This window comes from Saimiri boliviensis, chromosome 12, assembly GCF_048565385.1.
Source record: "Saimiri boliviensis isolate mSaiBol1 chromosome 12, mSaiBol1.pri, whole genome shotgun sequence".
In the NCBI taxonomy this organism is placed as follows: domain Eukaryota; kingdom Metazoa; phylum Chordata; class Mammalia; order Primates; family Cebidae; genus Saimiri; species Saimiri boliviensis.
Window position 1 is genome coordinate 100,959,686 of NC_133460.1, and position 22,779 is coordinate 100,982,464.

Sequence of the window (22,779 nt, forward strand, 5' to 3'; positions counted from 1 at the left end):
TTTGGTGACTATTGATTCTGATTCCTTAGACTACATTAAACAAAAGTCACCCTAATTATTGATTAAATTTTGTACCATGTAAAATGCTAACTTAGAAACTGTGTGAATTTCTTAGTAACTCACACAAAATGTAAATGACTTCATGGTAAAACCAGAGTAAACAATGGCTCTCATAGGATATGACTCTGAGATCAATATAGCATTACCATGGCTAAATACTAGAGAGATGCACGATTTCTGTTCTTAGAAGCTTCTGGATTTCTTTTTTTAACCTGTTTTGAATAAAATAAGTTTCAATAGTTTTTTACTTATGAGGTTGTGGAGACAATTATTATTGCAGCAATTATGCAAAATAAATTGCTTTGCTCTTCATGTTCATTCTGTCATTTGCTCAATCATTCATCAGAGATGTGTTGAAGACCTGCTGTGCATCAAGCACTGGGCTAGGTGCTAGGATGTGACAACAAGGCCCTGAGCATTCCAGCCTTCTCCGAGTTTATAATCTACAAATGATCAGTCTCAAGTGAGGGAAGTTCTAAAGTGAAGCTTTCGGCTAGGTGCAGTGACATCCCAGCACTTTGGGAGGCCAAGGTGGGCAGATCATAAGGTCGGGAGTTCAAGACCAACCTGACCAACATGGTGAATCCCTATCTCTACTAAAAATACAAAAGTTAGCCGGGTGTGATGGCATGCACCTGCAATCTCAGCCACTCAGAAGGCTGAGGCAGGAGAATCATTTGAACTAGGAGGCAAGGATATCACACCACTGCCCTCCAGCCTGGGTGACAGAGTGAGATTCCACCTCAAAAAAAAAAAAAAAAAAAAAAAAAAAAAAAAAAGAGAGAGAGAGAGAAGCTTTCTTAGAGGGAACAAGGGAACCAACTTAACCATGGCTGGAGAAGACTGCGTGGGGAGGGGATGAAAGGCTGATATTTGAAAGGTTAGGTGGGAACTTGCCATGGTTTCCATCCACCGATCCTTCCTTGTGCTTTCTGGTTGTTGGTTGTTTTTTTTTTTTTTTTTTTTTTTAACAATTCCCTTGCCAAACTTCCTTGAACTTCCCTTGTACACAATAACTTTGTTGCTTTTCTCTGTACCTATAAACTTTTCCAGGGGATTGAATTATTTTTGACCACTTTTGACCTACAAATGTGACAATTTCAATAACTCAACCTATAGCTGTGACACTTTCAGGCTAAAAGGTTCTGGTCTCTTAAAATTATGGTATCACATTGTACTCTTTTTAACATTTATTGTAAGCAATCCATCTTTTCAGTCAAACAATTCTCTTTCAGATTATTTTTTCTAAACCATTTTCTTCCAAGTTGAATCATACAGATTTTTTCTCTTATTCATCATTTTATCTGATAGTGGGGTCACTGATTCTGCCTCTATGCTCTTGGCTATACCCCCAATTTCTTTTCTTAGCTTGTGTATTCTTTCCTCCGTGATGTTGTTGAGAAATAAATCAGTTCTATGGACTATCAAAATAACAAATCAAATGCTTTTTCAGAAGGTATGAGTTCTCTTGAAGGATTGCTTCTATTTGACTGTTTTTGAGGGTAAGCCAAGGTTATACAAAAATGGCATGAGCTGGTAGGCTATTAGTATTTGTTTCTAAGACTGCCGTTACCAAATTTGTGAAAACAATTTAGTTTCACACATGCCCGTAGACATGCACAGAGAAGTGTAAACTTAAAAAGGGATAGAAACACTAGAACCTTTACTATAATGAAATTAAAGTGATTTTGAGTATTACATAACCACATATCTACCCCCTTTCTCATCTTCCCACAACTATTATGGAAAATTTACCTACCCTGTCAACCTTGGTTTATCTATGATTAAAACTGGAAATATATCCTTGGCCCTTTCTTTGCATGCAGTTTTTCCATGGTTTCAAAAAGATAAGGTTCGCCTATAAAAGGACCTACCGTTGCTATCTGGTTATGTGTGGAACCTGACAGAACTGCCACGGTGAGTCAACAACATGTTTTCCATGCCTAATTTATAAGAATTTATCTATTTTCCCCCAGAGGTCTAAATGAACTAGAACTTGCTGATCTTTTAAAAACTTAGCCAGACTCAATCATGTTTTTAATTTCGCACAGATGCTGCTACTCTGGACCCTTTCACTGCTGCTGGGAGCAGTAACAGGTAAGAAAAAATACGAATGTGGAGCTGGGAAAGATTCACTATTCAACATTGTCAGGAGGGCTATGGCAGCTGAATTCAGGCTGCAATAATAACAGGAAGCTTTATTTCAAGGAGTAAAGCACAGGAGATGCATAAGAACACAGGTATGTGAAGGGGAGGAAGGCAGCAAATCACACTGCCATGTGTGTACCTATGCAACAATCTTGCATGTTCTTCACATGTACCCCAAAACCTAAAATGCAATGAAAAAAAAAAAAAGAACACAGGTATGTGGAGTAGGGCTGTCAGTTAACATCTAAGATACCCAGTTAAATTTGAATTTCAGATAAACAACAAATATTTCCCATAAACAATATGTGGCATATTTATACTAAAACATTATCATTTATCTGAATTTCTAATTTTCTTGTGTTTTGATTTGCTAAATCTAGCAACCCTGATATTAAGCCAAGTTAGGGGTTTGAACCTTGGCTCCATTTAATAAATATTATAAATATGGGGCTATATTTAATATATGTAAAGTATATAAGCATTTCCAATATTATATATTTAAATAATGTTCCATTATATATATATATATATGTATCTCTATATTAAAGATACATAAAGATACACATATACACCACCTACAACTGTGTTACCCTGAGCAAAATTCTTAACTTTTCTGTGCTTCAGAATCTTTGTCTGCAAAATGGGGAGAGTAGGATTTCCCCTCTCCTAGGATTATTGTGAGAATTAGGTCAGATTAGTAAATCATCCAGCCCAGCACCTGGCACATGGTAAGATTTTGAGAAAGTCAGCCCCAACAACAGCTACTACTCTTACCTCTACCATTAATCTGGATTTATCCTCCTTAGAAAAGAAAACCCTTCTTTGGGTCGAGTGACATTCAGGCCTAGAGTTGTGTTAAACCATGGATTTTTGGTTTGGTTGTTTGTGAACAGCTTCATCACAGGAATGAAGTTGACCTGCAGTACAGCAAGGATGGGGATATATAGTTTTGACCTTCCCATAAAATTTAAGCTCTCCTTTTAAAGCCCACAGCTAAATGCTGGCTATAAGAAGTTAAGGCTTAGGGAAGCAGGGCTGTCCCTTTCTTGATCACCTATGGTCCAAGGAAGATATCTGAGTTTAGAGGCTAAAAGGAGTCCCAGGTTGGGACTGGGCAGAGACACAAGGGGAGTGAAGTGATCCTATGTGGTAGAATTGAGAAACAGCAGCCTGTCCACAATAGGTGTGTTGTTTTTTGAAGCTGTTTTGTGAGTGTGTGGCTTAGGAGGGTGCTGAGAGTAGCAGAAGAAGAAAGTCTACCACACAGTGTACTTTAACTTCTGTACTGGAAGAGAGATCATTAAAAAGAGCATGCTTGTAAAACTAATATCCTTCTGGGGGATTGCAGGAAAAGAAGTTTGCTACCCAAGACTTGGCTGCTTCAGCGATGATTCCCCATGGGCAGGAATTGTGGAAAGACCCCTTCATATATTGCCCTGGGCTCCAAAAGATGTCAATACCCGCTTCCTCCTATATACTAACGAGAACCCAGACAACTTTCAAGTAAGACCTACCACTGTGTTTAGAACCAAGTTCCACCTGTTTTTTGTAATAAGGATACTGAATATTCAAGTTCTTAAGAGAAAAAAAATGAGGCTGTGAAATTTGCATCTTTTTAGATATTCAGGGCACTGAGCTTGGGTATTATGTAATGTAAATTGTTTATAAAAGGTTCATTAACTTCATATTATTTTTTTTTCCTCCATAATATTTAATAAATATTATAAATATGAGACTATATTTAGATATCTAAATTATAGAAACATTCCCAATGTTATATATTTATATAATGTCCCATTATATATTATATATAGGTATCTCTATATTAGATAAAGATAGATAAAGATACACACATGCGCACACACACGCACACACACACACACACACACGCACACACACGAAGCCTTCCATTGTATGAATAAAAGATCATTATGATCATTACAAGGTTATAACAGCATATGATCCCAACTTGAACAACTGCAAACATGTTGTGATGACTGGGAAATGGAAACATGGTGATGATTGTGAATAGTGTGGTTGTAAGGGGAGAATCATTATTCACAAGGATCCTGAATCCTAGCACTCTTCTACTTACTGCCTCCCTCCAGGTACAAATGATTCTATTGGCTACTGTAAGAAACCGACATGAAACACTTTTCTGTCTAAACAGGAACTTGTTGCAGATCCATCAACCATCAGTAACTCCAATTTCAAAACAAATAGAAAAACTCGCTTTATTATTCACGGATTCATAGACAAGGGAGACGAAAACTGGCTGGCCAATATGTGCACGGTGAGATATGGTCATCTGTCCAGGAAAGGTTGTTTCCAAAGTGACAATTAACAACTGGTAAGGCACTGGTCCCAACCAATAAAGACAAGTGCTGGTGCCCACAGCCTTGGAGAATCTTCAGACCCCTGCTGGGCCTGGAGGTCCTAGGGGAGGTCAAGGAGGTAGTGGTGGGAAGAGGGGGCTTAGAATGGTCAGAGCAGTGAGGCTGGCAAGCGTTTGGTGGATATAGGCAGTGGTTATTTAATAACTGCTACAGAGGTGTTTCAAAATTTTAGCAAAAGACGCTGTCATACTGATGCACACCAGCTGGTCACAGGCCCTGTTTTTTTGATAGTTTTTAATTTGAAGCACTAAGAGGTCTCACTTTGCCTGAACAAATTATTTTCCTTTGACTTTCACTTGCTACTTTTTGATCTCCTCTGGTAGCAATAACTTGGAAAAGTGTGTAGGTTCTTTATTTTGGCTTCTGTTGTTTCAGCAGCAGTGAGCCTGTTCTCTTTAATTTGCCTTTGGCTATGTGTCCTGCCATAAGGAAGAATGAAAAGACAGAAAATCAAATAGAATAAATTTTCCTAGTAACTACTAGTGATTGAGAAGCATTATTGTTGATTTCATTTATTCAAATATTCATGTATTCATCAAATTTCTTTGACCTACTATGGCACAGAGGGAGTAGTCCTTTCTTCAGAGATGTCAAGAAGAAGGACATGAAGGTCCTCCTAAGCCCAGAATTTCACATCTGCCTGTGGCTCAAACCAAGTCAATTCCAGAACATATACATTGATCATGAAGACAGACGAGCACCCTAGAGTCCATATACTCCGCAAGTTTAAACACAAGCAGTAAAACCACAACTTGTCTTCCAAAATAACTTAAAGCTGATGATTATCGGAGGGAGGGTAGTAATAGATTTTTATTCAACAGCAAAGGAAAAAATGTCATTCTCACTTCAAAAGGAATACAGCTTCCTTTGATATGGCTATGCCATTTATTTCTAAGATCCCAAAGGCAATTGTGGGTTTTTTGTTTGTTTTTGTTTTGGTTTTTTGTTTTGTTTGCACTGATTTGGCTTTGACAGCACTATTGCTTTGAGATGCAGAAACAACTGGTTTAAAATAGAAGGATAAAGATCCTACATTCCAGTCCCAACTTTCTCCTTAGCTAACTATGATTAGCAAATCTTTTCCCTGCTTTGGATTTTTCGTTTTGAAAATGGAAAAGTTAGAGATGATTTCTAATTGTTCCATTATTCTCAAATTCTTTTTGGAAAAAAAAAAAAAAAGAAGGTGTATATAAACACACTCAGACAACAGAATTCCTTTCAGAACTAACCTCCATGAAACCATAATTAGCTGCCATCAAACAAGGCTTTCAGTAGGCATCTGGTAGGCAATGTTTTCTTGTGAAATATTAATAACGCTTTAGTGATGTACAATAAAATACGTTCAACCAAAAAATTTGATTCGTCTTTCCACTGTGGAAAAACTTACTTACCTTCAATGTATTTACATAAGGTGTCCTAAAATTGCCTTTCATTCATTCATTAAATATTTATTGAGCATGTACTGTGTCCCATAATTTGTTCTGGACACTCAGGCTATACCAGCAGACAATGCAAACATGTCCTTGGGTGCATTCTGGTAAGGGACGACGCAGTCTTTTGGCATTTAGGATGACCTAATGAACAACTCATTGTGCCACATTTTTATACATTTTTTTTCTTGAATTAAATGTCTCTGTATCTGCTACAGTAGAAATCCCAACAATCTAGTTCCCACTCTGGTAAAACTCCAGTCTGGAGATGACGGTAAACTTTAGCAGAGATTATTTATCTATAACAGATTATAAGTTGTATCAGTTGCATTGGGGTTAAAATGATGACATGTCAGTCAAGGAGGGAATTTATCCTAGTCCTCCAACATGTTCATTAGTAATTAATAAAGATCCTGAATGATTTATCTGTTTATTATGCCCCTTCCACCAGAAACTGTTCCAGGTGGAAAGTGTGAACTGTATATGTGTGGACTGGAAGGGTGGCTCCCGAACTGGATACACACAAGCTTCGCAGAACATCCGGATTGTGGGAGCAGAAGTGGCATATTTTGTTGAAGTTCTTCAGGTAATTACCCCTGGATTGTATGAAAGCCTATACAAATGGTTTTCCAGATTGTCTTTCCCCCCAAAAAAACGCCTGAAGATTTAATTATAGATAAAGACATTTCTGTACTCAGATATGATGTCTCCCTTGGTTACAAAGAAAAATATTTTAAAAATCTAACTTTGGGTTTCATCGATAACCCATAATGTCAATAACCTAGCTTTTTAAAATTGAGAATATTCAAGCAATTGCTAGTTGTTTATAATAAATTCCACTAGTATTTGTTTTAATTTTACTAGTTATTACCAATGTCAACCTTAAGATTAATCTAGTTTTGTTTGATTTCTCAAGAGAAGCACAGTGGTAACAAGCTAACCTCATTTTGCAACAAAACCACAGAAAATGCTTACTTGAATGTGGTTAAATAATTGTTTTCATTTTTACTTTCTAATCCAAATACTTGCTTCATCATCTATGGATAACAACTCTTCATGTTCATTAAGGGTTCTCCATAGTAAAACAACAATATACAGCCCTACTTCCACCATATTAAAACTTAAACCCATTTCCATTTTTCATTGTAACTATTTAAGAAAGCATGGAAGTCAAGTGCTTTGGAAAGGCAGTGTATCTTCTTGACACTGAAGTTTTGAAGGTTCTCCCTCTGATCCTCTCATGAATTCGGCAATACAGTTATGTACCACATGAGGATGTGTAGGTCAATGATGGACCTCAGATTTGATGGAGGTCCCATAAGATGGTAATGGAGCTGAAAAATTCCAATTGCCTATAGTTATCATGATCCCATAGCACAACACATTACTCATGAATTTGTGGTCATGCTGGTATTAACAAACCTACTGCACTGCCAGTTATGTAAAAGTCTACCATATATAATTATGTACAGTATATAATACATGGTAATCCTAATAAATGATTGCATTAAGGTTTACACATTTACTATACTATCTATCATTATTTTAAAGTATACTCCTTCTACTTATTATGAAAAGGAAAAGTAGGCCAGGCGTGGTGGTTCACGCCTGTAATCCCAGCACTTTGAAAGGCCAAGGCAGGTGAATCACGAGGTCAGGAGTTCAAGACCAGCCTGGCCAACATGGTGAAACCCCATCTCTACTAAAAATACAAAAAATTAGCTGGGTGTGGTGGCACATGCCTGTAATCCCAGCTACTTGGGAGACTGAGACAGGAGAATCACTTGAACCTGGGAGGCAGAGGTTGCAGTGGGCCGAGATCGTACCATTGCACACCAGCCTGGTCAGTAGAGCGAGACTCTGTCTCAAAAAAAAAAAAAAAAAAAAAAAGAGTCAGCCTTAGGCGGATCCTTCACGAAGTATTCCAGAAGAAGACCTGTTATCATAGGAGATGACAGCTTCATGCATGTTATTGATCCTGAAGACCTTCTAGGGAACAAGATGTGGAGATGGAAGACAGTGATATTGATGATCCCGACCCTGTATAGGCCTTAGGCTAATGCAAGTGTTTTTGTCTTCGTTTTTAACAAAAAATTTTGAAAAGTCAAAAAAATTAACAATATAAAAATGCTTATAGAATCAAGATATAAAGAAAATATTTTGGTACAGGGATACAATGTGTTTGTGTTTTCAGCTAAGGGTTATTACAGAAAGTTAGACGGTTAAAAAAATAAAAACTTGCATAAAAAAAGAAAAATATTTTTAAATGAACTTAGTGTAGCACAAATGTATAGTGTTTATACAGCAGCATGCTGTAACATCCTAGGCCTTTACATTCACTCACCACTTACGTGGTGTCCCACCCAGAGCAACTTCTAGTCCTGCAAGCTCCATTCATGGTAAGCACCTTCTACAGCTGTACCACTTTAAAATCTCTTTTTTTCTTTTTGAGATGGAGTCTTGCTTTGTCACCCACACTGGAGCACAATGGCGTAATCTTGGCTCACTGCAACCTCTGCCTCCCGGTTCAAGTGATTCTCCCACTTCAGCCTTTCAAGTAGCCGGGATTATAGGCACTCACCACCACGCCCAGCTAATTTTTTTTTATTTTTGTGGAGATGGGGGTTTCACCTTATTGGCCAGGCTGGTCTTGAACTCCTGATCTCAGGTGATCAGCCCACCTCAGCCTCCCGAAGTGCTGGAATTGCAGGGGTGAGCTGAGCCACCACAGCTAAGCCTAAAATCTTTTATACTGTATGTTTTTTAGGTTCAGATATATTTGGATACACAAGTAGTTACATTGTGTTCCAGTTGCCTACAGCACACAGTACAGTCACATGCTGTACAGATTTTTAGCCAAGGAGCAACAAACAGGCTGTGCCACATAGCCTAGGTATGTAGTAGGCTGTGCCATCTAGGTTTATATAAATATACTCTATGATGTTCCCACAACAATGAAATTGCTTGATGATGCATTTCTCTTAACATATCGCTGTTGTTAAGCAACTCATGGCTGTACTGGAAAACATTCTGAAAAGTTTTCTTTCTGACAGTCAGCCTTCAGTTACTCACCTTCCAATGTGCACATCATTGGCCACAGCCTGGGTTCCCATGCTGCTGGGGAGGCTGGAAGGAGAACCAATGGGACCATTGGACGCATCACAGGTTGGTCAAAACAGTGAAAGATGTCAGGTGGGATTGAGGCAGGAGGATCTCTTGAGCCCAGCAGTTTGAGGTCAGTCTGGGCAACATAGTGAGACTCCCATCTCCTTAAAAAAGAAAGAAAGAAAGCTACAAAAGTAGACTAAATGCAGCCTCTGTGTGATCTAAAAGGAAATGCAAGATGGAAATTTGGTGCAATTCTACTGTTGACCTTTTCACATTTTCTGAATTGGGCCCCATGATCAAAAATCACTATGTTCTAAGGCTTTGTAAAGTCTTCGTTGATACCAGTCTTTGGTCTACAGCACTCTGTTTAACATATTTATATTGCATGTGACTAAAATGTGAATGAAGAACCTCCAGAGATTTTATTCGTGTCTATTTCCTCATTCACAAAAGTCAAGTTTCATGAATAGAATAAATATCATAAATAATAGAATAAATGTAATTAAACCAAAGAGCTGAAATTTGTATAACTAATTATATTCTGCTTCAATAGCAATTGCTAATGAGCTTAAACCTCAAACATAACCCCAGAGTTGTCAGGGAAAAGGTGGCCAGGGTGCTCTGGACTGCCAGTTCTGTGTGCTGCTAATGAGATAACAAATAGTATGTTACAAACCTGAGGCTGGCTGCATTTGACCAGTGACCTCACATATTGGATACCCAGGTTCTAAAACCTCTGTAAGCTTATAAGAAAGATACTACCATTCTGGATCTGAGAGGTGATGATTTCAAGAAAGAAACACCTTCCTCTTCCATCTGTGTTCCACCTTTTTGTCTCTGACTTGGTGGTTCTCTTTTTAGCCCTTGGGATAAGTCAGCTGTATTTGGATTTGGGATAATCTGTAATGCCTATCCATTAATTTGCTGAAAAATTTCTTTCCCACGGCCTGCTTGGTCGGGTGCTGTGCAATGCAAGCCTGTGGTCTCAGTGATGGTGAAAGCCAACGTCCTTGCCCTTATGGGAGTTCACAGTCTGATGGGGACTCTTTTACCCTGAGTGATTTTTAGTCCAGTGTGTCTCAGAGTCTGCTCTTTTCTTGTAACTGCTGCTAGTGACCAAGACTCTCCCAGTGACTATGCATCCATAAAGAGAGGCAAATTCTTTGGTTTGGGGAAAATTCACTGTAAAGCAAATAGCAAACTAGAAGCAGATTTCCTTTCAGCAAATGATCAGGTAAGAAAGAACTCGTTCATCTCTTTCCATGCATAAATCATGTTTTACTCCCAATACTTGTACTCAGGACTTGTTGTAATTCATGACACATCCTCTTTACTTTAGGCTTGGACCCAGCAGAACCTTGTTTTGAGGGCACACCTGAGATAGTCCGATTGGACCCCAGCGATGCCCAATTTGTGGATGTAATTCACACAGATGGTGCCCCCATAATCCCCAATATGGGTGAGTTCCTCAACCAGTCCCCCAAAGGGTTTTATAGTTTATTAGTCTATACATTAGCATAAACCCTCATTTACTTTTATTATTCTTCAGGATTTGGAATGAGCCAACTCGTGGGCCACCTAGATTTCTTTCCAAATGGAGGAATAGAAATGCCTGGTTGTAAGAAGAATATTCTCTCTCAGATTGTGGACATAGACGGAATTTGGGAAGGTAGAGCTATTATGCGTACAAAGATCTTCTTGGGGGAAAGCTTGTGTTTTGTTTTGCTAAACTTGCTAAACCCTTGGAAATTGTACAGGTCTGACATTTTATATAACAAAAGACTTTTAATTGTATCCATGAGATGTAGGCTTTCCCTGGGATAAGTGGGCATGGACTGGGAAAGCAAGTGTATTTTCTGTCAACTTCCAGATACCTAATTCAGGGAATGAGCTTTTATTTATTTAAACCAATCTTTTTCTTCTACAGTACTTTAAACCTTTCATTTAATTATGGTATTACCTATTATAATCTTAAACAGTATTCAACTTCTAGTTACATCACAAATCATAAATATACTTTAAAATGACTTTGTTCTGTGACGTGCATGAGCTCACACTAATTAGAGAAATCTACTCAACGGCTATATTCTGAATATGATGTTAACTTGGAAAAATAAAATCTGTCCTTGATGGATAATTATGTTTGATTCAAAGGGACTCGAGACTTTGTGGCCTGTAATCACTTAAGAAGCTACAAATATTACAGTGATAGCATCGTCAACCCTGATGGCTTTGCTGGATTCCCCTGTGCCTCTTACAATGTCTTCTCTGCGGTAAGCAGACTCCACCTTCCACATAAAGAATTTTGTGAATGTCACTTCTCATGACTGGTGTGGTTTCCTATACGTGACATCATTCAATGAATGTTTATACTTTTGTACTTACACATGCCTTTAATTATAGATATGTATTTAAATAGTCATAAATCAGAGTACTTTATAGAAATGAGCTTGTAAATGGAAATGTCCTATGTGTATTTTCATTTGTATTACTTTTGTATATATTGAGTAAATGTTCAAACTTTTTTTAGAAATAACCCCAAACAACCAAAAAGTAACTAGTCTATGGAAAGCTGAGGATGCTGATGAACATGGAAAACTTTTCTTAAATGCTAACCTGTTAAACTATTAATATATAATTATAGACATGGACATTTCTGTGCAATTTCATAATTGACAAGTTTTTTTTCTGAATATTCATCTTATTTGATATTCTCTTGATATCTTGGCTGATTTATTTATTTATTTATTTATTTATTTATTTAATTTTACTTGAAGTTCCATGATACATGTGCATAAGGTGTAGGTCTGTTACAGAGGTAATGTGTGTCATGGTGGTTTGCTCTTAGTTGAATTCTTCATGTGTAATCTCAAACATGACATCTCTATTGTCTGGATTTTTTTAAATAAAATTGTCTTTTCTTTGCACCATAAATTTTTGAAATCAAACTTTGAAACCTATGGATTTAATAAGAAAATTTTCAGTGACAAATGTGCCAGGTGAAGTCAAAATTATCCAGGATATATACCTTAGTGATTAAAAGAGAGGACACAAATTCTGGCTTCACCATTAAAAAGCTGAATATCTTTGGGCAAAGCACTTCTCTAAGGAATTTTATTCATGTATAAATGTAAATAATAATGGTAAACTCAACATATTGGTGAGAGAACTTAATAAAAATACATACGTTATTTGCTTAGCCCAGTGCAAAAAATATAATAGCATTCAGTAAATGTTAGCTTTATGGGAGAGGGAGTACGTATATTATTCACACTGCAGCTTCCATGTACAATAAGACAGAAGAGCCCTCCTCTTTCTTTATTTTAACTTTATTTTTATTTTCTTCCCAATACCCAACAGTAAGTAATGGGCAAAAAAAATAAAGAAGCAAATACAAAAGCCTCAGGTTCCATCCAGTTAAAATTTTGTCTAATCAATGGTATAAACAGTTCTTTTAAATGATACTCAGCACTTGTATAAGAAAAAATCTCAGTCTTGCAGATTTCTTCACCTTTGCACTCCCTTCTAAGCTTCTCTCCAAGTGAGTGCTGAGGCCAGGTGATTCGATGGTGGTGGTTGGTGAGTGCTCAGCAGAGGAAATGAATTGGGAGTCCATGGGTGCAAAGTCTGGGCTCCTTTGGACTCTGGGTAATAGCCTTGTCTATTCTACTGATGGGTACACTGCTGAATTTAGAGATGAAGTCTTGGGCTTGTCTATTCTTCTGGCTCTAGCAATGCCCTCAGAGAGCTCTGGCCATTTCTTCCTGGCTGCCTTAGGTAACACCTGGACTTTGTTGAATGCCAACCCTGGGACTGTGGGGAGCCCATAACATGATGCATTGAGCTAGGAGTCCACCACTTGCCTTTAATATAGAGTAGCCTTGGTCCTCTTAGTGGGAATTGGGACACCTGTCCTGCCTACTTGGTTCCTCCCTCTACATCTCTTTTTCCCATAAGTCCTTGTTCCAGAAATAAGGGATATTTTCCTATATTAATGTATCTTCTCCAGATACCAGCCTCACAGTAAGCCTTAGGCCAGCCTGGGCATTTTCTCTTCACATAGAATTCTGATCCAAATCTTCCAGATGTTGGTATGCTAAATATGAGCTAAAGGAATTGAAAAAAGCCTGATTTTGAGCCTGTTGTTCTAATAAATCCTATTTTGTTTATCAGAGGCTGATTATAACCTCTGTTTTACTTATGCAGTCTTTCTAAAATAAACTCTAGCTGTAGGTAGGTGAATGTCTTAGGAGCAAATTAGACAAAAGGCAAAACATAGATAGAAGATACACACACACACACACACACACACACACACACACACACATTCTCTCATTGTATGATTTTTTTTTTTTTTGAGACAGAGTCTCATTTTGTTGCCCAAGGCTTAAATGCAACCTCAGCCTCCTGGGTTCAAGCGATTCTCCTGCCTCAGCTTCCCAAGTAGCTGGGATTGCAGGTGCCTAACACCATGCCCAGATAAGTTTTGTATTTTTAGTGGAGACAGGGTTTCATCATGTTGGTCAGGCCGGTCTTGAACTCCTGGCCTCAGATGATCCACCCACCTCAGCCTCCCAAAGTGCTGAGATTATAGGCATGAGCCACTGCACTTGGCTCATTGTATGATTTTTATAGTATTATGTCGTTTAAACAGTGAAGTTGGTGAGTTACTGTTGTGAATAATGAAATCCATTGTTAATTTTTGCTACTGAGACACTATTAAAGTCCCCATTTACCGTCAGAACCGAACTTGTTTTAGAATGCTTGAATGACAACAACATGTCGGAAATAGAGTACTGAATTAAAAGACAGGGCACCCTCATTCATCATTTGTTTGTTTTCACTAGAACAAGTGCTTCCCCTGTCCAAGTGGAGGCTGCCCACAGATGGGTCACTATGCTGATAGATTTATTGGGAAGACAAATAATGTGGGCCAAAAATTTTATCTAAACACTGGTGATGCCAGTAATTTTGCACGTAAGTTTCTATTTTCTTTATCTTATATTCTTATTGCTATATAGTTTATTATTATGTCCACTGAAAATGTGCATACTTGCTTTTCTATCAAAAGCTTTAAACAACCCCTCTGCAATGTGGAAAAATGCTTAATGCTATGTTCAAGGTAATTACAGCTAATTAGGGTGGCAGAACAGAGTTTAGGGACTGAACTCTTAATGCTGCAAAAATAAGTTTCTTCACATTCTTCACATTTGATTCTGGTGCTGAATTCAGAAAGCTTTCCCTGCCCCAGCCTCCTTATATTCAGTAAAAATTTTCACTGAATAAAATTCTGAGATTTTTGTAAAGGCAGAAAAGTAATCTAGGAGAGAGAGATGGCAGATGTCGTGGGAATGTAAAGACGTTGACGTATTTAAGAGACGCTTAGGACTGTAGGCTCCATGGGTGATGGGAATTAGAGGATCGAGGAGTGGTAGGAATGGGAACAGGATCTGGATTTCTTTTTTGAATAACAGAGGAAGAAAATTATTTGGATGAGAGTCAATGAGGTTACCAATTTTTTAAAATACTAACAACCAATTTTATCTCCTCCCCAATTTGGCTCAGACTATCTCTAAATGGCAAACTATTGCCTAGTACCAAGAAAACATGCTTTTGGTTTTCATAAATTAATGCATTCCCAAAGGCAATGATAAGTCAAATTATACAATTTTGAAAATAAATTGTAGATATATATACAAAAAGATGACAATACTCTAAAATTTGGAGTGAAATTTATTTTCTATTAAAATAAATTAAACTGAAAAAGTATCACAGTTTATAATTTTATAACTACCTTGTAACATAAAATTCTTATAACTTTCAAGAATAAATTGTTAGGTTGGAAAATGAGAACTAAATGTATTCCTTTGTTTCTTGGCTTGAAAAAAGTCTGTCTTAACTTTGAAAGAATTCTGCAAAGTCCCTACAACCCAATGCCTATCCCCTAACACATATAAAGGAATATCTATGACTATTTCATTAGAAAATTACTAACACACACATATATACAAACACATTATAAATAAATTATTCAAAACTCAGCAGTAGTGGAATCCAAATTAAATTGTTTTTAGTGGTTTTTCTCTGCAAACTGACATTTTGCAATTTTTCTCCCTTGCAGGTTGGAGGTATAAAGTATCTGTCACACTGTCTGGAAGTAGGGTTACAGGACACATACTAGTTTCTTTGTTTGGAAATAAAGGAAACTCTAAGCAATATGAAATTTTCAAGTGAGTAAAATATTACTCTATGCTTCGTGTGTGTGTGTGTGTGTGTGTGTGTGTGTCTGAGTCTCACTCTGTCACCCAGGCTGGAGGGTAGTGGCGTAATCTTGGTTCACTACAACATCTGCCTCTAGGGTTCAAGCAATTCTCCTGCCTCAGTCTCCTGAGTAACACTCACCACCACACCTGGCTAATTTTTGTATTTTTAGTAGAGACAGGGTTTTGCCATGTTGACCAGGCTGGTCTCAAACTCCTGACCTCAGGTGACCTGCCCACCTAGGCCTCCCAAATTTGCTGGGATTACTGGCATGAGCCACAGCAGCCGGCCAAAGCTTCTTAAATATTGGAATACTGCACATGCATAATGTATGTTATCAGCATAAGCGTTTGTCTACTCATTACTATTTGGGAGTAGAGTACTGACATGTATAAGAAAAAGGAAGAAATTGTGTCATCCTTGCACCTTAATACAACTCAGAATTCTGTTTCTAAATATTTTCATGCTATTTCCTGATAAAACCATTCCTGTGTGCTTTGATGATTGGCATCTGATTTATAATCAGTAATTAATTAGTCTGGCCACAAAACAGATGAGAAAAGATGATGGAAGACTCTCATCATTTATTGAATTGTGGGAAGATTGTAACTAATATATGTTTGAAGTTTTATTAAAGTAAAGGTGACTAATATGAGACATTCATGGCAAATGGACTACCATTTGTCATTCTAATATATTAAATAAATTTAGCATACGCGTCTGAATTTACTTAATATATTAGAATGACAAGTGTACTACCAATCACCTTAGCCAGAAATGCATTGTAAGCTCGTCTTAGAAGCATAAATAGTATGTTTATATATATACACACACACATTTACATACATACAAATATATATGTATACATTTATATGTATGTTTATGTATGCTCATGAATGTTTTTGTTAACTTTTTAAATCCTAAGGGGCTCGCTCAAACCAGATAGTACTCATTCCAATGAATTTGACTCAGATGTGGAAGTTGGGAACTTGGAGAAGGTTAAATTTATTTGGTATAACAATGTGATCAATCCAACTTTACCCAGAGTGGGAGCATCCAAGATCACAGTGGAGACAAATGATGGAAAAGAGTAAGTATTGAAAATCCAAGGAAACGTGAAATATTGAGTCTGTACTTACCATTCTATTCCCACTAACAGTCTACTTGAAGTTAAACCTCCCACAGGGGATTGCCTACACCCTAGTCACAGTTGCTTCCTAATGCCTTCTGTTTCTTTAGGAAAAAGTATAGAACTTTAGGAAACAACTTTTGTCAATTTGCAGATAAGTGTGTGTTAGCAGATACAAATTAAATATTAGAAGGAGCATCTAGCTTCATGATTCTAAGTTGAGAGGAATGTTTCCTCTGGCAGCTGTGCTTTGTGCTATCTGAGGGCTTCATGTGTGTGTCTTCCAAACTTCCTGGGCTCAGGTAATTGTTGCTTAAGTTGTTAGGAATACAGTGAATGTATCAAGGAATAGAAATAGGCTATTCTGAATCACTGGTCTTAGTGAAGATGAAGGTCCAGGAGATAATCCTTGGTTTCAACCAGGACTGGAGTGTGTGGGAACCAAATGATGAATACCAGAAAAAGTGATCTGATGGTAATCATAACAATACTAATACTAGCCCAAATATTTTTGAATATTAGGCCAAATTCTGAAGCAAGGACTGTGCTTCTGTCATTCTATCTTTCCATCCTCATAAAAACCAAACGAGGTTACTTTGCTTCTGGCAAAGATGGAGTAACAGAACCCAGATTTACTGTCCTGACTGAAACAACCAGAAATTCAAACAAAGGATATGGAAAAACAGTTTTCCAGATACTGAACATCAAGCAATAAGGGACAGTGATCCCTGAGAGACAAAAACAGACAAGATGGAGCCTTGCAAATGCCCTAGCTTACTGCTCTGAGAGATTTCCAGGGTGTGTCACAGGGAGGAGAAATCCAGGCAGAGTTCAGTGGACTCCTTAAGTTAAAGAATCAGAGCTAAAAATCAGAAGATCCAGGAAAGTAGATGTCCTAGGACAGCACACCAGAGAGGAGGAGTTGCTGAGAAAAAATCCCAGGGATATGAAAATCCCCCCTGAATATTCATCAAGGTATTGATTGGCACATACATGAGAGCAAACCAGTTGGAGGTCTTTCATATATCCATTTGATGGATTAGAGCAAACAGTCCCCGTACTCTTGCAGGACTGGGAATGGTGCTTGTTTCCACCAAGCAGACTAGAAAAGCTTATAATTCAAAGGACACAGGGTAGAGTGCTTTAGAAGGTCTTACTTTATAATGGAAAATAATTTACCTACATTGAGCAAGATCTGTAAAGAAACTGTCTCCAAATAGCTGCATTACAGAACAAAAAGGTCAAGAATATTTATAAAGATCCAGAATTATCAAACACCTAAAAATCTAAAATCCACAGTATCTGACTTTGACTCAGGGATCCCTAGATATATAAAGAAGCAGAAAAATACAGCCTCTAATGAGAATAACCAATCGACACCAAACCAAAACTGATACAGATGTTACATTAGCAGAGAAGAAAATTAAAACAGTTCTTCAACCTGTATTCCATTTGCTTAAAAGATCAGTAAAGACATGGCATATACAGTTTGAATGTTTCTCATCCAAAATGCTTGAGATCAGAAGTGGTTCATATTTTGAATTTCTTTGGACTTTAGGAATAGTTGCATTATATGTACCAGTTGAGCATCCAACATTTAAAAAAAAAATTCAAAATCTGAAATGTTCCAATAAACATTTCCTTTGAGTGTCATGTTGACAATCAAAAGTTTCAGATTTCAGAGCACTTGGGACTTTTAAAATTTATTTTTATTTTATTTTATTTTTCCATAAGTTATTTGGTTACATGAATAAATTCTTCAGGGGTGATCTGCGAGATCCTGGTACGCCCATCAACCATATATACACTGCACCCTATTTGTAGTTGTTTATCCCTCATCCCCTCTCATTCCTCCCCCCAAGTCCCCAAAGTCTGTTGTATCATTTTTATGCCTTTTTGTCCTCATAGCTTGGCTCCCACATTATCAGTGAGAACACACAATGTTTGGTTTCCTTCCCTGAGAGAAGTAACTCAGGAATGGATTTTTTATTTTTGGATTCGGGATGCTCACCTATATAGAAAAAGCCCCACATTGAGTTTCTAGAGATGGAAAATACAGTGTCACAAACAACAAATGCACTGAATGTAGCTAACAGTCGATTAGACATTATAGAAGACAAGGTTAATGACCTTGAAGACATAAACTTTCCAAAATGAAATAGAGAAAAGAGAGTCTTAAAAATAATTTTAAAACAGCATCAGTGATCTGTGGGACAACAATAAAGCTTGTTTATTTGTCTTTGAAGACCCTAACAAAGAAGGGACAGAAAAATGTATGTGAAGAAATACCTCAAACATTTTCAAACATGGTGAAAACTATAAACCAACAGATCAAAGAAAATCATAAGAAACATGAAGAAGAAAGCATCAACACATGTAAAAATCAAAATGCTCAAAACCAGGTAGAACGTACATTATTCGGGTGATGACACTAAAAACCTAGATTTTATAACTATACAGTATATCCGTCTAACAAAACTTCACTTGTTCCCTTAAATTTACACAAATAAAAAAATGTTCAAACCCAATGATAATGACAAAATATTGAAAGCAGTCAGAGAAAAATGACACATTACAAGAGTAAAGAAAAAAACTTACAACAAATTTCTAATCAGGAACAATGCACACCAGTAGACAGTGAGACAACATCTTTGAGTACTGAAAGGAAAAAACTGTTAATCCAGAATGTATACCCATAAATATCCTTCAAAGACAAAGGTGAAATAAAGACTTCTAAAACTAAAAAAATTCCTCACCAGCAGGTTAACACTGAAAGAAATGTTATAGGCAGGACTTCAGACAGAGGAAAATGATACCAGCTAGAAAAGAATTCACTAAAAGAAATTAAGAACACAGGAAATAGGAAATACATGATGAATATGTAATGTTATTAATTCTTATCACTAAATTCTCTTTGAAAAAATGACTCTTTAAAAAATAATGACTATTTTAGAAAGTATATAAGTAAAATAACAGTGCATAAAGGGCAGGGAGAGCTGAAAATATACTGTTGGAAGTTTTTATACCATTCATGAATTGGTGTACTCTCTCTTGAAGGTAATATGTGATAAGTTAAAATATGTGCTATAAATTCTAAAATAATGAAACAACCACTAAAATAATGAAACAAAGGATAATAGCAAATAAACCAACCAAGGAGATAAAATGGAATAACATATAATCCAAAATAGAGCATAAAAAGAACTAAAAGAAAACAAAGAATATAGAAGATAAATGGAAAACAAATAGAAAGAAAATAGGCTTATACCTAACCGTATAAATAATCATATAAAGTGGAAATGGTCTAAATACCACAATTAGAAGATAAAACTTATCCCACCATATTTTTTAAAACTCAGTATCCAATTGTATTCTAGCTACATGAATGCACTTTATTTATTTATTTATTTACTTACTTACTTACTTATTTATTTAGAGATGGGAGTCTTGCTCTGTCACCCAGGCTGGGGTGCAGTGGCACAATTTTGGTTCACTGCAACCTCTGCCTCCTGGGTTCAAGTGATTCTCCAGCCTCAGCCTCCCATGCAGCTGGGATTGCAGGCATGTGCCACCACTCCCAGCTAATTTTCATAGTTCTAGTATTAGCAGGGTTTCACCATCTTGACTAGGCTAGTCTCAAACTGACCTCAGGAGATTCACCTGCCTGGACCTTCCAAAGTGCTGAGATTACAGGTGTGAGCGACTGTGCCCAGCCTGAAATGCACTTTAAGTATAAAAACACAAATAGATTTCACTACATGAAAGAACAGAAAATAATACACTGTTAATCCTTAGAAAATGTAAATTAAGAACAGAATAAGATAGCATCGTAAACCTATTTAAATGGCCAAAATTAAGATTGATAATTTCAACTGTCGTTACGGACTACCATACAGTGCTGATGGGAATATAAAAATGATATAACTACTTTGGAGAGCAGTTTAACAGTTTTTTAAAAACCCAAACATACATTTAGCTGAGTCAGTGATTTCGGTGTTAGATATTTACCCATGAAGCAAGAACACATATGATTATACAAAAGGTTTGTACATGAATATTTATAGCAGCTTTTATTTTTGAAACAGTCTTGCTCTGTCCTCCAGGCTAGAGTGCAGTGGCGCAATCTCGGCTGACTGCAACTTCCGTCTCCTGGGTTCAAGCGATTCTCCTGCCTCCACCTCCCCAGTAGCTGGGATTACAGGCATGCACCACCATGCTCTGCTAATTTTTGTATTTTTAGTAGAGACAGGGTTTCACCATGTTGGTCAGGCTGGTCTTGAACTCCTGATCTCATGTAATCCACCGGCTTCTACCTCCCAGAGTGCTGGGATTACATGCATGAGCCACCACACCCAGCCTATGGCAGCTTTTATTGTAATAACCAAAAACTAGAAACAATCCAAATGTCTACCAACAGAGGAATGGATAAGCAAACTAAGGTCTGTCCATACAATGGAATACTACTCAGCAGTCACAGGAATGAATTAGTGGTACACACAACAATATGGATGAATCTCGAGATAGTTATACTGAATAACTAGCTCGACAAGAGTACATACACTTTAGATTCTATTTACATAAAATTCTAGACAGTTCAAACTACTCTATAGCAAAAGCAGAGTAGTGGTTGCCTGGGAGGAGTGATTATTGGAGGGAATGAGAAGAAGCAATTACAAAGGGGAAGGAAGAAAATTGGGGGAATGATAAATACATTTATAACTTTGATTTCGGTGACGGTTTCAGAGGTGTGTGTGTGTGTGTGTGTGTGAGAAAATGTATCGATTTAAATATAAACAGTTTATCCCAGGTAAATTAAAGCTCAATAAAGCTGTTAAAGTAAAAATGTATCTCCTATGAGGTAGATAGTTTTATTATCCTTATTTTATAGATAATTAAATGAAGATACCATTCCTGAATTTCTGTGCAGGAAGTTTGACTCTACAAAATTCTTAACTGCTGCAAAACAAATTCAGTTCACCTTTAGTCATATGTAAATACTGGTGCCTTTCATTTCATGCATCCTTTATAGATAACAGTTTTAACCTTTAATTTCCTATTTGTGAGGCTATCATTGAGGAAGTGAACATGAAAGGAAAAAAAAAATATTTTCTGATCACTTTTTTCTGTGCCTGGTAGTTTACATATGCTAAGGTATTTAAGAAAAATATTCCAAAGCATCCTAAGTGTTGTTTAGTCTTTTCTTTCTCTTTCTTTCTTTTTCTGTTTCTTTTTCTTTCTCTCTTTCTTTCTTTCTTTTCTCCTTCCCTCCTCCTTCTTTCCCTCCTTCCCTTCCTTCTTTTCTTCCTTCCTTCCTTCTTTCCTTCCTTTATTTTCTTTTTTTGATGCTCACAGGAAAAGAAGGCATATTGTTCAATCTTAATGAGAAAAATTAGTCATTTCAATTCAAAGACTGAATTAAAATAATGGCTAGCCACCGTAACACCAGGAATTGGATTTTATACACTGCGCTGATTTCTTATGATAGTGACTCTGCTCTTCCTCAGTTGCACCGGTTGACATGGACTAAGTGTTCAGTGACTGCTCATGACAAATTAGTCTTTCTTTTTCTTTGGGGTGTCTATTTCTCTCTGCTATTGCACAACCAGAAAATGACACTGGAAAGGAGAATTCAGTCCTTTATGTAGAAGAGATCTTTCCTCAGCCATTGTCTGGTCTCCAGCACAGGGTGTGCCCTTCACTCAGACTGGGAGGCTGGGGGCAGAGATTGTCCTCACTGTCAATACTCCAGATGTGTGCCAGGAAGAGAAGGTGACTTTGTGTTGTTTTCTCTCCACAGGTTCAACTTCTGTAGTTTAGAAACCGTCAGGGAGGACATTCTGCTCACCCTCAAACCGTGTTAGGAGACTGCTGTTATTTGACCAGTGAATTGACTTCTAATAAAATCTGGTGGTGATGCAATACATGCCTGTTTCTTTTGTCCAAAATTTCCATTGTTTCAAATGAATTTGTTGGATAAAGTGACTAAAATCCAAAATTTGGGGTTGGTCAAAAGAACCACCAATGACTGTTGAATTTTGCTGCATATTTGACCTTAAGAATTTGTTTACATGGTACTATCATTATGCTCATTATTATTACTGATGCCATTCTGGTCACTTAAGGCAGTCTTCCATGTCCAAAATGATCCCCTCTTGGTAGGCTCACATGGAAAGACTCACAATTGCCACTTTTTCCATAATCTTTAAGTTCTGTGTCTGCTCCTAATCAGACATCTCGGGGGAAATGA

General features: G+C 37.2%; 1 protein-coding gene across 2 annotated transcripts; it reads left to right on the forward strand.

Annotated features, from left to right (window-relative positions):
- The first annotated feature begins 1,951 nt into the window (after positions 1-1,951).
- PNLIP (pancreatic lipase) lies at positions 1,952-22,450 on the forward strand. 2 transcript variants are annotated; one of them, XM_003922172.4, is made up of 13 exons: positions 1,952-1,977; positions 2,112-2,157; positions 3,557-3,711; positions 4,379-4,501; positions 6,486-6,620; positions 9,088-9,199; positions 10,482-10,601; positions 10,692-10,811; positions 11,297-11,415; positions 13,990-14,119; positions 15,264-15,372; positions 16,329-16,493; positions 22,330-22,450. In XM_003922172.4, the coding sequence occupies exons 2-13, from the start codon at positions 2,112-2,114 to the stop codon at positions 22,391-22,393; spliced, it is 1,398 nt and encodes a 465-aa protein (XP_003922221.1). In that variant the 5' UTR covers positions 1,952-1,977; the 3' UTR covers positions 22,394-22,450. The 2 variants fall into 2 exon arrangements, with proteins under 2 accessions (XP_003922221.1, XP_039320979.1); XM_039465045.1 differs by lacking the exon at positions 1,952-1,977 and adding an exon at positions 16,692-16,694 and having other exon boundaries at positions 3,557-3,726; positions 22,330-22,393.
- The last annotated feature ends 329 nt before the right edge of the window (positions 22,451-22,779 follow it).

Coding starts and splice junctions, on each gene's coding strand:
- PNLIP (XM_039465045.1), top strand. CDS start 2,112: ATGCTGCTACTCTGGACCCTTTCACTGCTGCTGGGAGCAGTAACAG. Junction 2,158..3,556: donor GCTGCTGGGAGCAGTAACAG/GTAAGAAAAAAT, acceptor GGGGGATTGCAG/GAAAAGAAGTTTGCTACCCA. Junction 11,416..13,989: donor CTTACAATGTCTTCTCTGCG/GTAAGCAGACTC, acceptor TGTTTTCACTAG/AACAAGTGCTTCCCCTGTCC.